Source organism: Neomonachus schauinslandi, chromosome 3, assembly GCF_002201575.2.
Source record: "Neomonachus schauinslandi chromosome 3, ASM220157v2, whole genome shotgun sequence".
Lineage (NCBI taxonomy): Eukaryota > Metazoa > Chordata > Mammalia > Carnivora > Phocidae > Neomonachus > Neomonachus schauinslandi.
Genome location: NC_058405.1, coordinates 115,386,165 through 115,402,346, shown reverse-complemented (window position 1 = coordinate 115,402,346; position 16,182 = coordinate 115,386,165). Strand labels below are relative to the sequence as shown.

The following is a 16,182-nucleotide window of genomic DNA, read 5'->3' as shown; positions in this document are numbered from 1 at the left end:
CTACGGCTGCAAAGATCCTCAGTGACTAGCTGTTCATACCATCTGCAAAAGGTTATAAAAGAGATCAATTGGCAACTGAGTTATATTGGAGTCAGAGTCAGCACTACAACCCAATTCCCTTGATGACTAGTGTTCATGGTACTACCCAATGCTACTCTTGTGAAGTTCTTACTATGGGTTCTTCAGGTCCCCACAAGCCCTAACCACCTCACCCCCCACCCCCATAGGCCTCAGAATGTGACCTTATTTGTCAAAGGGTCATTGCAGAAGTTATTAGTTAAAATGAGGTCATTAGGATGAGCCCAAAGCCAATACAAATGGTGTTTATAAAAAGGAGAAGTCCAGACAAATACACAGAGAACACCATGTGAAGCTAAAAGCAGAGGTTGGAGTGAAGCTTCTACATGTCAACAAAGTAAAAAATTGCTAGCAAAGCACCAGAAGCTAGGGGAGAAGCATGGAAGTCTTCCTCACAGCCCTTACAAAACACCAACCCTATCAACAACTGTCTCAGGCTTCTAGCCTCCAGAACTGTGAGACAATGAATTTCTGTTAAACAACTCTCAGTTTGTGGCTCTTTGTTGCAGTATTCATCAACATCATTAAGTCTATTTCATTTTTAATTTAGATGTATGGATCTACAAGTGTGTCGAAACCATAAACTATGAATATGAGAGAACCTCTTCTATGGCTAAAACAGGTCTTAAAATAAGAAAGGCTCATGTGTCTATGGAGGGTCCCGGTGTTCATTAATGTTGGTATGTGAATTATGCTAATCTTACTCAATTCAAAGCCAAACCAAACAAACAAAAACAGTGCCAGAATTGCTTAGTTTTTACAGTTTTATTTCAGATTAAAGTGCATTTCTTTAAAAATGTTTCAATATCCAGTTTCAATTGGCAAGTAATAACAGTTAACTCTCAATAGATCATGAAAAGTTTTACTGTGGGTAAGACAAATTCTCCCTCCCTCAATCCAATCATAATAAACCTGAAAATACACTTTTAGTATTGGTCTACCTGCTTCAAACATTGTATAAAGCATTACACAAATAATACTGACCACATCCTTATTTCCCAAATACTAGTGCAGTTAATTGAGTAATAAACAGGTACTTCCGTGAAATTTCAAAAATCATTCAACTTATCAAATATAAACACTTTGAATGTAAAACTAAGCTCTCAGAATTTATCAAGTGGTGGGAACAAAAATATCGTAGGGCAAATAAATGACTGATTTGGCTTCTCTCAGCCTTGCCTAAGTGCATTTAGTCAAGTCTATCCATAGGAGGTAGTGTTAAGATAGATTGAAGCAACTGATTCCCCACCAACACAGAAAGCAAACTCCTTCAACTCCCAATTTATTTCACAGGTAATGACAGAACCACTGAGTGCCAGATGCCTTTCCCTCATACATCAATGTCCCTTAACATCCATGGTAAACACATTACTGTAATTTGAGTTTAAATAGGAGAAAAAAAGTGTACCTAAAAAGTACCAGTATCTCCTAGTATATGTGTATTTGAGCAATAAAGTTAAGATATAAATGCAATCAGGGGAACACATTTTTGTAAAAGTAAAATCTAAGTAACAGCAATAGAAATGAAGGACTTAAGGAAGGAAGATCCCTGTTTGCCATCTAGAAGCAAATGATCAACTGGATTTACATGCCATGTATGAACAAACCTACCCTTTGTAACAGGGATCAGCAAAACTTTACACAAAGGGGCCAAATAAATCTGTGAATGTTAGGTGTTAACAGGCCATACAGTCTGTCACACTACTCCAATCTGCTACTGCAGCAGGAAAGCAGCCAAAGATTTTATGTAAATAAACATGGCTGTGTCCCAGTGAGACCTTATTACTGGCACTAAAATTTTAATTTCATCTTTCCATGCGTCACAAAATATTACTTTTGATTTTTTTCAACCCTTCAGAAAATGTAAAAACCATTCCTACCTCAAAGAATGTATAAAAAATAAGTGGCAGGCTGTAGTTTTTTGACCTGTTCATTAACAACTTACTAGGTTAAGACTGCCATATTTCAGTTTCTATACTCAAAATTCATTGTTCTTAATTTCATTTTCTAGAAAATTCCCATTCTACAAAAATAAAAACGTCTTTAGAAACTTGCTAATTATTTAATTAAGTATCAAAATAACTGTTATGCTATATTCCATTTTCCATTCCATGACTTTATCCTGAAGGTGAACCTTCTAGTTATATGCAATTTATTCATTTAAGAAATAATTCTGCCTATTACTGGGAGTTATTTACTCCTTTTTGTGGGGCAGGATATTAAATAATGTATACTTTATTTTTTAAAAAGATTTTGTTTTTAAGCAATCTCTACTCCCAATGTAGGGCTTGAACTCACAATTCCAAAATCAAGAGTTGCATGCTCCACCACTGACCGAGCCTGACAGGTGACCTGTAAATAATGTCTATTTTAAACAATTATTCAGGGTATTTATGAGTATCAGTTCTGGTACTGTTTTATATATAGGATACCTGTCAGCTATTTTCAAAGTTTATATGACTGTCCCTATACTAAAAAGCTACATACTTTTTTTTTTAATTCCATGTGCTATCAATTTAAAATATTGCCTTCAATCTTATACTCTCAGGTAAAGGGCGAGATTATCTTTTCTTCTAAATGGTATACTTCAGAAGAGTAAGCATTTACAGCTTGGCACTTCATGTTTGGTTTTATTGTTCTTTGGCTTGGTATATAAAGAAAAAATGGTTAAGACCATGTTATAAAATTTACATTCTATTCCAAGAAATGGGTGAACATTCAATTGTTAGACTACTACTCTATTAAATAGCTATAGATTCCAAACCCTAATGACTCAGATTTTAATACTTTCAAAAAGCAATATACAAAGCCTGGCATATGATAAACATATCATATTAACTGGACCATCACAAACCGAAGGCCCAGATTTGTTTTATAAATCAAGCAATCAACAAATTTTGATAAATCAATTAAAAAACACCATTATTTCACTTCTGGCTACATTTTCTTAAGTGCTCTGGATGAGTACAATTCTTATGAAAAGAGAATTTAAAACATGTGAGGGAAACATAACAGAATGCTGAGAAAAACTCATTTTTAGAGAATCAAATTATTCAACTGTCTTTCAAACACCATTTTAAGATGAAATAGAAAATTTCAACAATATAACAGCAAAGTAACCAGAGGTCTTTACTAAAATGACAAGTCGGATCTGTCAGATAGGGCTTATTTGGGTACTGCTAACTTAACCGCCAAGTTAATCTTAGGGTAGTCTGTTTTCAATGAAGCCCCATAACTTAGAAGACAAGATTTATTTAGAGACTAAATATATTTCTAATATCTGAAAATTTACTTTTGTATTAAAAAAAAATGAGAACATAATCCACATACACTATTCATTAAAAAAGGCTCACATTGTCTCATCGTTTAGGAAGGTTCTTTATAACATAAGTAACTGTTTGCCTATTTAAAAACGTAAATCTTCCTCCCCAAACCATAATAAATTTTCCATATCTAAAAAAGGCTCCAAATGAGACAAAATTCTACCTTTAACTCTTGAAAAACTTTTGAACTCTAATTTGAAGCCTTCAAGACCAGTCTGCAACCCCAATCATAAACCTGAAAAAGTTATTTAAAAAAAACACTAAATTTTATCTTTTGTGGCAATAATTCCTGGGACTTAAACCTGCCTGTGTTATCACCTAATTCACAGCCTGAAGCCTCGTAGGCCTAACCACCACAAATGCAATCCATAGACATCAGCATTTGTATGGGTCATGTGGGAGCTTTTAGAGATGAACTATCAGGCCCCATCCCAGACCTGCTGAATCAGAATCTGCATTTTCATACATACATACAAGTTTGAGAAGCACTGTGTTAAAGTCAAAACTTAAACTCTAACACTTGTATACAATGTATAAGACCCTTCTGATGGCTTAGGGATAAAACAGACATGGGTTGTGCTAATGTGCAAACAGCTCCCTCTCCCCCACCAAAATCTTAGCCTAATAATGTCAGTAACTGCTATTTTATGGCCTTCTAGCCCAGTTGCAAATCATCTCCCTGAAAATTAATAAAGAAGGATATGAGATGGAAACTATGCCCTTCCTATTGGATTATAAAGTCATTTGGAAAGAATGACATTAAGGTAAAATGTGAACCCTTTTAAGCTCCTATTTTCTGTTAAATTCCAACACAGGTTTTTAAAACAGCACTTATTTTTAATTACTATCATTCCTTTATCTTAGAAAAAATACTCTAATTGTATATTTTACACACCCCTCCAATTTTCCCAGTTTTGTTTCTTGCCCTGCCACTTTTATTTTAGACAAAATATAATCCAATTTCCTTAACATTTTTTTGATTCTAAAATATATAACAGAATCCCTACTTTCAAGCTGTAAAGAAAAGAATCCATGAGCAACGCCAGAAACTATCATGTTCAGATTTAAATCTTATTTTTGACTATATTATCCGATAACATTATCACTAAACCTGATTCATCCTACACTATATGGAATTTGAGCAAAAGCTCCATACCATTTAACAATGGCTTTCAAACTTGTTCAAATATAACATCTTTGACAATGGGCTCAGTGCAACACTGAAAACTTAAATCCACCATATGAAGTCCATTTTGGAACATGAGAAATTATACTGTGCTTCTGCAGCAAACAGATTCTTTTTATAAATGCATAAAATAAGAAATCACATTTGAGTGTTCTTATTAATATTTGCCATTTGTTTTATTAACCCTTAGAAAATATTGAAAAAACTGATTTAATTTTAATAGTTAAACAACATACTGAAACCGATCAAGGAGAATTAATATTTTTTGCTATTTAGGAATCATTCAGGGAAAAATTTAAGGCAAGAATATTAAAAATAAGGTGCCTCAAATATACACTTAACAACTATATCAACAATGAAGATTTAGCAAACTGGCTTCTGCCTTCAAGTAACATTTTTAAACACATCCTTGTTCAACCACAGTATTTGAAAATTAAACTTGTGCTTGTATCAAATTCAGTGATTTAAGTAAATGCTAATCAATCACTTTAGTCACATTTTCTCCTATGCTGTTCTTGTTCTCAAGAACTTCATTTCACCAGCTAGTTCACACAAACATTAAGAGGACATAAGCATGAGATAAGCCAATTTTGACTCCATACAAACACATGTACATACTCCTTCTTACACCTGTTAACTAAAAATTTATGTGCCTCTTAACTGTAAAATATAATTTGGGAAATGGGAGGTAATATAAACCAGTTGTAATTTTGTCAACAAGTTTCCATTTTTAGTATTTCTTCAAGCTACAATCCTCAGTTTATGGTCCCAGAATTTCCTTTAAACCCAACCTTGGGATAGGACTATGAAACTTATAACCCCCCCAAAATATTTGTGATGATGATGGATTTATAATTATGAAAAAGACACCAACTTTTCTGGCTGGCGGGTGGTCCCCTTCTGAATATAAGAACTAACTAAACACAAGAATTAAACTTTCTGTAACTTGCTGAAGAATGTGTGCCTTTTCAAGCTGGTTAGTTCTGAATAAAGTATGAAACTGTGAAGGTCACTCACTCATTCTAATCAGAGAGCAAATGATATATTCTCACTGTAAAAAGATGAAACAAATATGGGAAGTCAGGCACTAATACTAGTCGGTAAAATTTACAAATGTTTTAATTATATACACCCTATTTTTAAAAACAGGCAAAACATACATATTTCAAAAGAACAGTTTCAAATTTCTTCCAAGTTTGCTTTAGGTGTAGGTGAAAAGAACAGGTAATTTCTAGATTTCATATAGTCCAAGTTGTAACAAAAATAGTCAAACTCTCCATTAAAAAGAAATGTAATGAAGCTTTCTAGTGGCTGATACCCTCCTTCCAAACCGCCCCCCCCCCCCAAAAGTAATGGGTATGAATAACGAAGTTCTCATGTAACACCTTCTCATTTCTAGAACTTTAACTCCTTCTGGTTACTTTAGAAAATAAACTCATGTTGTTACTAAGACTACTAAGTACAAAACTATTTGTATTTGTAGATACAGAACCCTACAAATATCTGCAGCAAGCCCACAAAGCACTTCTACTGTCAATACTGATATCTCAGTATTTAATATACATAAAATAGTTTCTATTAAACAAAGGTATTCACAAGTAGCTGCAGAAAAATTCATGCCATTAACAAAGGCTGAAATTTATAAATTAAAAACATTGTAATCTATACATAATATACAAAGAGTCGTGCATTTTAAAATGAATATGATGTGTTTCATATGACTAAATTTTCACAAGCAAATGCTGCTGCACAAATGAATGGAATTTTAGGTATGTTCTGCTTTAATATTTTAACCCCAAAGTTGCAGCTTTTGGTATTTTTCTTGAAAGCTGTCCAAAGTTGACATCTGCGGAAAAAATGATCCAATTCTTTTGCGTCTCATTTAAGGTGAACAAATTTCTTAAACCTCAGGCACAACAAATATAAATTAAAAAAAAAAAAGTATAAACACCTTTATCAGTTCAGCGAAAAATTCAAATAGAAATGTTCAATTTTACTTACTTAAAATAAGGTATTTTTCATTTTTCATGAATGTTTCATCAGAATATGTAGGAGTTTAAGATGTGTGAATAAAATGCTTTTGTTTCTAGTTTTCGCTTCCATATTTCAGTAAGATATTTAAATTTTTGAAAAACTATGCATAGCGGCCAAGAAAATATTGTATGAACAAAAATATTACATAACAAACTTAAAAAATTGAACTTACGTTAAGTCACAGCCCTTCAGGGTTTGAAATGTTATCAACTTTGCGAACGTTCAGTCTGATATTGTGCTATATTTCAGAACTTATTTTATGATCAACAAATCCAGTGATGTTGAGAAAAAAAAAAAAACACAAACCTTCACTTTTCTCTTAAAATACTAAACAGAATTTTCATGGGTTGGTGACCTCCAACGTGACTGCAAATTTTTTATTATAGAGTTCGCCATGGTACCAAGTTTCTCATGCATTTCAAACAGCTGGCTTCCTGAATAATTATGGAGATCTTCAGAATCTAGTTGAAGAGCAAGTGCACTAATCTGTGCCACAAGATTTTTAGGTAATGGAGTTTCCAAAGCAACAGGATCAATTAAATCTAAAAGAAAAAGAAAAAAAGCACAATTAATCTATTCCAGATAAAACTTAAGTTGTATGTATCTCCTTTTAAGTTAATAAAAAATTTAAGTGCCTAAGATTTAAGTTGAGTGTGCAGGCTGAGGTACTGCTGTTCCTCAAGAGAACAAGGCAACAGAAAAATCTACACCAGAACTTATTCAGTGCCATTAAAGAAATAGCCAGGATACCTCATTTTTATTAACAGCATAACAACATAAACTGTTTAGTTTATATCCTTATTTGAGTAGCAGTTGACAATTTGAGAAAAACAACTAGATATACCTGGAGTCAATACCAGTTACTTTTTCATGCACTTTGCCACTAGCACCAAAAAAACCCCCCCCCCAAAACAAAAACCTTATCAAATTAACAGAGCATGGTCAAATTAAAACTAGAAGCATATATTCAAAGTCAGCTGATGCTGTAACTAAAATTGTCCCGCTTTGCTAAAACATACCTGAGGCAAGTCTTTCTTCATCAGAAGGGAGAGATTTAGTTTGTATTCCATTTACTGTTTTTTCAGAAATATCAAAAACTGGAATCTCCTCTAGTCCACGAGACTTTACCTTGATTATACACAGGCCAGTAAAACAAAAACAAAACCAACAAACTGAAAGTTGCTTTTAAAAGGACCAACATCACCAGCACTGGAAAAGAACCTGACATACGTTTCCCAGCCCATCACATGACTATTAGCTTAGTAAATCTTGTTAAGAAACTACGGTCTACTAACGACACACACAAAAAAAGGGATTACAAAGTGTTTTCTGTTTTCTCAAAAAGCTGGTTAGGAGTTCAAAATATTTTATAATGGGCTTCTCAAGAAATAGCCATGGTAGCCAAGAAAATTACACTATATTTCCCAAGTTTAGGAGCATAAGAAAATCCAAGGCAGAGATTTCCAAGCTTAAAAAACGTATGGACTTTTTAAAAAAAGAATACAATTTTGAAAGGTGTTCCCAGGCTTACTGATTAGTGATTGAGAAAATATTAGCTTCAAAAGGTTAGAGTTACCATATTGATGGCTCCATCAATTCGACTCCTATGACACCCAACAGAAAGAATAACATGTCCACACAAAAACTTGTATGAGTGTACATAAGAGCAAAAGGTAAAAACAATCTAAATGTTAAGCAATTGATGGATGACCTAAATGTTGTATATTCATACAAGGGGTATTATTTAGCCATAAAGAGGAATGAAGTACTGATACACATGAACCTTGAAAACATCATGCTCAAAGAAGCCAGTCACAAAAGACCACAGCTTATATGATCCCACTTCTATGAAAGGTCCACAACAGGCAAGTCAATGAGACTGAAAATTACTAATATAATCTTTGGGTTTCTTAAAAGAGTTTTTAAAGATTACAAATATTTAATAATCTTTAAATCAAAGACTTTCAAGAAAACAGCAGAAGTCTTCAGTAGTTAGCAAACTCCAGTCTCGGAAATTCTAATATAAACATTGGTTTTCAAGCTTTAACGTACCCTGTTTTCATTTATTCACAATTTTGTGTAATTTCAATGGACACATAAAGGGTCTCTGCATAGGTTTCAATACAGTCTGAATTCTTCTGAAAGGAGCTGGGGGGGGGGGGGTGAAGAATCTTGGCTTTTATCAGAATCTTGAAAAATGGCTATGACCCAAAATATTTATGTACAAAAAGTTAGTAAGAACAAGAAAAATTAGTTCCAGCTGTGTTGGACATCAAAACTGAAATACTGTTAATTACACATTTGCAAGATTTTTATTATAATGTTTAGATTTGAACATCCAGGTTTTAGGAATAGCAGCCATGGAACCAATCACCAATTTGGTGGAAATGAATGAGTCAAGGGGGTAGAAGAGAACTCAAGGAACAAAGAGATGCATTATACAAAACGGTACAAAATCAAGAAGCAAACTTCTCTGGGGAATTATAAAGTGATCTTTTAAGTTAACCTTGCCTGTGGGGGAAGGGAAGAAAAGGTGGCATAAAATGAGTTTTTAAGCAAGACTACCAACTTCTGTAATTGTTACTGTGAGATCATTTATCTATACATGATTTAGAACACCTAAGTTTACCTGCTGCTCATGATAGACTCTAAGAGCCTTTTTTACATTGGACACTTTTGGAGAACGGATAGGAAGAGTTTTTATTTCAGATGCTGTAAGAGTACTCAAATCACCAATCGTTTTTATATTCTTGGCTCTAATGAGCTGTCCCAGTCCTCTTGCCCTGAAGAGGTTAAGAAAAAAAAGGAAAAATGTCATCATATACTTTCACATTTCTTCTATTTGTGAGGGCCTACCCAGCTCAATTTCCTGAATTTATGCTGAATCATAACTGAATTTTATATAGGCTCACGTAGCCCACTCTGAGGATAGGCACATATACACTTTATTTAAAACAAAATTTGAATTTGGTATGTTTGCCTGGCTTATGCAATAGTGCTGGGAAGAGACTAAGCGCAATGTGTGTCTGACTTCACTTACATTATGACTTAATGGTTGCATGACTTTGGTGGATTAACCTTTGTAAACTTCAACTTGTAAAGTGGAAATAGTAATTATACTCCTTATGGGATTTATAATTAGGATTAAATAAGAGAACATATGCCAAGAGTTCGGCACAGCATCTGGCAAATATTAAGCACACAATTATCTTAACCATTACTGTATTATGATAGATGCTTCTCTTATTGCCCAACCTGTCCCATCTTCCCATATTAATTTTTATTTCTAAAATAAAATGTGCAAGAGTGCATGTAAGTCAATTCTAAATATAAGAACCTCGATCATTTAAACATTCCTCTTAAACAAGTGGCATCTTTAAGTATAAACCAGCACAAGTAACTACTTACCACATGTTTGATGTAATCTGAGGTAAAATGATATCAACTGGAGCCACGCAGTTCACCAAAGCTGGGTAAACACTTTCTGTTGGACATGGCATAGATTCTTTAGCCATTTCTGTAATCTTAGAGTAAATTTCAAAACCGTTAAATAGAGGTCACCTGATTGAACATGAAAATATAAAGTTTCATGAAAACTAAAGCACTTCTTACTAAACACTTCTTTGAGCTCTTAAACTTAGGGCTACGTGATCCTGGGGACAGAAATCCTTTGGTTGAAGTGGCATTATGCTAGATAGAAGAAAGGAGAGAAAAAAAAACTCAGAACCCTAGAAAACTATAATTTTACAACTTTCATTACTTAGAGTGCAGTAACTTCCTAAAATTTTGAGAAAATGTAAATGTAATAACCTATTACCTAATCAATTACTGGATTATCACTGCCTCGTCCCACCTCTTCATGTTTACCATGTTGCAGACAAAACAATGTATCCAAACCAAAGAAGTCTTATTATTAGTTTTAAGACAAACTACACAATGCAATTCTGTACCTGCATACATATAAGCGTATTTTAAAGCCCACAGCTTACCTTAGATTGTGCAGTAGGTGAAGTTTTAACACTTTTTACTATGGGAGAATTATTTGAAGAATGGGACCTAACAATAGAGCATCGCCTATCAATGTCATCTGCCAATCCAGCCTGGTATATTGGATCTGCAAAGGAGACACGGCGAACCTGAAAACACAGGTCATGTTTTTATTTAACAAAATTAAAGTAAAAAAACAAAAAAACAAACCACACCATAAATACTCATTATAAGGTCCCCCTAAAATAGAATGTAGGTTTAGAAGCTTAATTTACTTCACTAGAAGCCAAGTGCACATAGTTGTATTTCTTCCTAATGGCTGCTTTCACGGATACTGCTTAATACCACAGGTCATTCCAATTATCCATGTTCTAAACGGTCTCTACATAATATACCAACAAAGACCGAAACAGGGACAATGGCAGAAAAATGAAACTGCATGTAGCAGCTGAAATTGTATCATCAAATTATACTAACCTTGTAAGCTTACTACAGTGACTTAAAAATACAAGGTAAAGAGGCAGAAATAGTACTAAGTGGCCTCTGGTCTATCATACTAACCCCTGTTCTAAACTCTTTAGAGGGTACCAGAGTCACAGCAACTGGGTGGCAATTTTTCACTTTCGCCTCTTCTAAACTCTTACAATGTGTTCATTCATTCAGCTATTTGATATAATATGCAATAAATAAATATGCAATAAGGCATAACCACTAACCATGTATATAAATGTCTCCTGGTCTTGATTCCCAAGAGTGGGCAGATTCTGTACGTATCTGCTATAGAAAACTACAATGTCTTACTGTTGCCTAAATAAAAATTAAATTTGAGGTACTATCAAATAAAACATGACTAGTTAACTTTTCTTAACAATCTAAAACATAATGAAGAAAAATATACTGAAGACCTCAATCCCAACATATTCTATCTTCATACTTCTCAAAGACTTCCAACTTAAGATACTTTAAAAAAGAACCTCAATAAAAAAGCAAAGCAAAACAAAACCAAAAAACTAAATTCTCAGTGTAAGAACTTTTGGTACATCTTGAGGAAGTCTTCACAATGTGCTTGCTAGAGGCAATATTAAGTCTATCCTCTATCTATAATGTATGTCTGTATATATAAACACATGTATCCTACAGTAAATGGCAGATGCAATTTCAAAGTTAAAGAATGCTCACATCATACCTTTTTAGAACATCTCCTTTACTAAGGAGAGAACAAGCTGAGCTATGTAAGCACAAGTAACTTTTACTTTTTTAATTTATTCATTCAACAAATTATCTGCAAGTTACAGGGTCAGGAGCTAAAGCAAATAGAATCCATGTTTATAAACCAAAGGAGTCAGTTTAGTGAAGATGGGGAAATAAAATTATAAATGAAATCACATCCAGAAACTGATAAAGGCACAGCCTGAGACTTTTTTTTCATTAGACAAGGTCTGGAAATAAGAGTTTATCTAAACACTTAAATGTGAAACAGACTGCATAATGTCCTAGCACACAGTGAGTGCTAACTAAAGCTGTTTTATCAGTTACTAAATGTTTCCTCGTATGTTATGAGCAAAACAAAATAAAACAAAACAAAACCAAAAATCCATGAGAGATCCTCATCAATTCTGCAAAAGGTGAACAAGGTACATGGCTGAAGATCTTTAGTGTCCTCAAGTAAAGGAATATCTAAGGGCTTCAGTCCCCTTTTATCAACACTTTTTCTTCTACCTGCCCTTTTCCCTAGTCGCCGTAATTATTTAAAATGTGTTGGTTCTATTAATCTAAAATCTGTCATTCAACAGGAACCACTGTATGGCTAAAATACTCAAATATGGACTTATTAATATTCAGCCTCAATTCCCCTACCTTGTGAACAGGTGACGATATCTCATCTTCCTGAGGCCTTTTCAGTCCTCTCTTTAAAATGCTGGTCGATGGAGAAGCCAAAGGAGACCATACACAGCGTGTCTGCATGCCACTAGGACTGCCATTTGCTGATACAAGTAAAGGATCAAGTTCCCTTAATTTTTGAGGAGATGCATTATTGTCTTCTGTTATTAGTTCAGAGATGGCTGTTTCAGATGTCAGAGACTGTGATGTTTCCTCCACTTTCTCTGAAGTATGGTGAACTTCCTGTAAAATCTCATCATTTCCCCCCACCACTCGATTGTCATCTGATGTTGTTTCTTCAGACTTACTAAGTTCAGTATTTGTTTCAGTTTCATTAGAGTCAACTTTTCCTTCTTCAGTGCTCATCCCAAGTGTGTTGAGAACAAAACTGCCGATTTCCATAGTTGAAGTCTTTGTTTCGGCTTGTACAGGCTTAGTAGAGATTTTGGTAGTCGAGTCCCTGTCCTCTGTTTCATTGACTTGATCAGCTTCAGCACTCACCTCACCAATCACTGTCTCTTCACAATTTTCCATTTCAGCATTCATTTCTTCAGATGAGCCTGGACCAGATTCGTCACTTCTTTCACCTAATTCCCCAACTGCTGTTTGTTCAGGTATCTCTACCTGAGCACTCATTTCTGTGGTATTATCAGAATGACCAACACCAGAATTAAATTCTTCAGTTACTGCTTCTTCAGCCTTCAGTTTTTCAGCTGCCTCTGCTTCAGATTCATCACTTCTTTCACTATTTATCTCCATTACCTCTTCTTCACTAATACCAGTTTCGGTACTCTTTTGTTCAGAAAAGCTAGCTTCAGATTTATCACTTTCTACATCCAATTCAATAGCTTCTACTTCTTCTGGAATGAATTTTGCTTTAGCTTTACATGCATCTGTTTCAACATTGACAATGTTCTCTATACTTAATTCCTTTTCCAAGATAGCCTCTGACTTTTCTTCTTTGGTCTCCAAAGTAGAACATTCCAGTGAATTATCTCTGGAATCACCTAAACATGGGCTAACAGTTTTACATTTTTTATTGGATGGCTCTTGGCTTTCAAGAGGTGCTGCTTCTTCAGAAACCATATCACAAGTTTCTTCTTCAAAATTTACTACTTCAGAAGGAAGAGGGTTTTGAATAGTATTTTCTTTCAACTCACTTTCAGATATAATTAATGAATCATTAACAGCATCACTCTCCTCCTTGAGTCCCAAATGAAAATTCACACCATTATGTTCATCTGAAAGTTTTACCTCAGAGCACAGATTAGCTTTAGAAGTCTCTGATACATTTACAGGTGTTTGCATATCTGTCTTTTTTGTTTCATTGACTTTTACATCATAGTTTTCCGTATTCTTTAACCCAATGAATGACTTTTCCTGAGGCTGTGATTTTTCTCCACAGCAATCACAACCTTTAGATCTCCTTACCCTCCTACTTCTCTTATGCTGGCATTCAAGTGTTTGAAAAGTTTTTTCAGAAAGCAAAGAAATGTCTGATGTCCCTATTTTTGAGGATTCTCCCACGGTGTCATTTTCTGTAGAATCTCGTTTTTGTAATCTCTTGCTGGCATTTCTAGTCCTTAGATTTGATTCTGGCACAGAAGGGTTTGAAAAGGAATATTCTGTACATTTGTTGGTTTTACTTTTTCCCTCGTAAGTAGTTGACACGTCATCAGAAATCTGCAATAAATCTGAAGATACTGTAGAATCTTCAAGAGTTACATTATTACTCTCATCTTTTTGTTCACAAATCTGAGATTTTAGGTCTCTCTCTACTTCAGAATTTGCTTTGCAATCAAGTGTCTGGTTGTCAACATTTACACATTCCTGTTTTATCACTTTCTCCTCCTGATCTTCAATGTCAACACTATCACTGCTTTTGTTTTTCCATTTTCCAGATCTCTTCTTTTTAGAACCTTCTTCTTTTGCCTCAGAACTATCAGATTCTGAGTTTTCAATGCTGGAAAGTAAACCTTGGGATGCTCTTCTTGTTTGATACCGTGTTCGACCACTTACTGGTTTTTCAGAGGACTTATCTGCAAAGTCCTGGGCACCGTCTCCCTCAGATTTAGTATTCTCAAGGTCTAGCTTTCTTTTATTTTCATCAATTTCAGCAGTAGTGCTGGTTTCCCCAAAAGTCTTCTCGTGTACATTATTTCCTTTCTCAATTAAATTTTCCTGTACAGTTTGTTCAGAAATCAGTTTTTGCTTAGGTAACACATCATCTTTTACATGCAACGGACTTTTGTGAAGAGTCTTTTCTTCTTCCTTACGTCTTTCTTTTTTTTGATGATTATTTTCTTTCTCTTGGCTGTCAGTGGTAGGCTCTGCTACTTCTGAACGTCGCCTTGAGGATCGTCTAAGCGTTTTTTGATTTGGAGTTATCTGAACTGGACTATCCTCATCTACCATTTGATCTGCTGGTATTATAGCTGGGGGTGTATTTTCTTTGGATTCCAAATTGATTCCTAATGTTTTCTCTTCTACAGTATTGTTTTCTAATAATACTACATTTTCTATTGTTGGTTTAAGCATTGTATCCTCATATTCCATCACAGATTCAGAGAGATGAGCCTGATTATCTAACACACATTCTGTTTGATTAAGCAAACCAGGTGGGTTATTTTCTAAGACTACTGTGCCATCAATAGATTCCTGAGTATTTTTCTCTTGATCGGATCTCATTAAGAGTTTAGACCTTTTGTTCCCTATTTGTTCAGCTTTACTTGACCTTCGGCTTGATCTCTTAATTCCATGTGCTATTTTTTCAGAATCACATTTTGCAGAAACCATTTCTCTTTTCTTTGCTTTTGGTGGAGTATCTGTTTTACCCATGACTTCCTGGTTATTTTTCACTGTTACAGTTGATGACATATTATTTAAGGGGGACGGACTAAAAGGTCTATTTTCTGAACCATCAAACTTCTCCAAAGTAATAAACGTTTGCCTCCGACTTGTAGGCTGTGGGGGAGTTCCAGAAATAATGGTATTAGAAACTGAGCTACTGTTGAGACCAGAAGTATTTTCTGCATTAGATACACATTCGGTCGTTTTCTTTGATGAAATTAAAGCTTTCTTTCTGGCATCATTATTACTGCTCGGTACTTCTGGACTCGTTTCCTCATTAGAATCACAGTCATTATTTGAAAGAGAAACCTTTTCAAGATGCTCATCCATACCACAGTTTTCCATGACATCTTGAGAAATAACAATGTCACTTTCCATTTGTTCCTCCTGCACAGAAACGTACACATGTATATAGATTAAACAACAAACAAGATTTCTGAGGGAAATCGTAGTGTAAAACTTCAGGAATTCAAAAGGCAAATCACTGACTTTCAGTATTTTGCAAATATTCCAAAGGTGGTGATAGATGCCCATTAATTTGTGTTTCTAATTATAAATATTTTTAAAAGCCAAATATATTTACTTTAAACACGCATACACTCACACACATCCACAAACACAGTAACTACAATTCTGTGAAAGTCTATCAGTGAGAGTTATGAGATTATGCAATATATCTTAAAATTAATACTAGAGATTTCATAATGGAACGATTCTAAAAACCCCCAAACATGAAATACCAAATATACCTTAGGTATCACCTTGGAATCTTCCTTTGATTTTTCAGTTAAAGCAGGAATTTCCCTAAAGTAAAAATGTATGAATTAAAATACTGTTTTTAAT

General features: G+C 34.4%; 1 protein-coding gene across 1 annotated transcript in view; it reads right to left on the bottom strand.

Moving 5' to 3' along the window:
- Nucleotides 1-6,554: 6,554 nt before the first annotated feature.
- RIF1 (replication timing regulatory factor 1) overlaps nucleotides 6,555-16,182 on the bottom strand; it is a 59,153-nt gene continuing 49,525 nt past the window's right edge. The window contains 8 exon segments of the mRNA XM_044913289.1: nucleotides 6,555-7,163; nucleotides 7,641-7,749; nucleotides 9,251-9,404; nucleotides 10,030-10,145; nucleotides 10,234-10,311; nucleotides 10,611-10,757; nucleotides 12,466-15,726; nucleotides 16,089-16,143. Of these exon segments, the coding sequence (XP_044769224.1) occupies nucleotides 6,949-7,163; nucleotides 7,641-7,749; nucleotides 9,251-9,404; nucleotides 10,030-10,145; nucleotides 10,234-10,311; nucleotides 10,611-10,757; nucleotides 12,466-15,726; nucleotides 16,089-16,143 (4,135 nt within the window). The 3' untranslated portion in view covers nucleotides 6,555-6,948.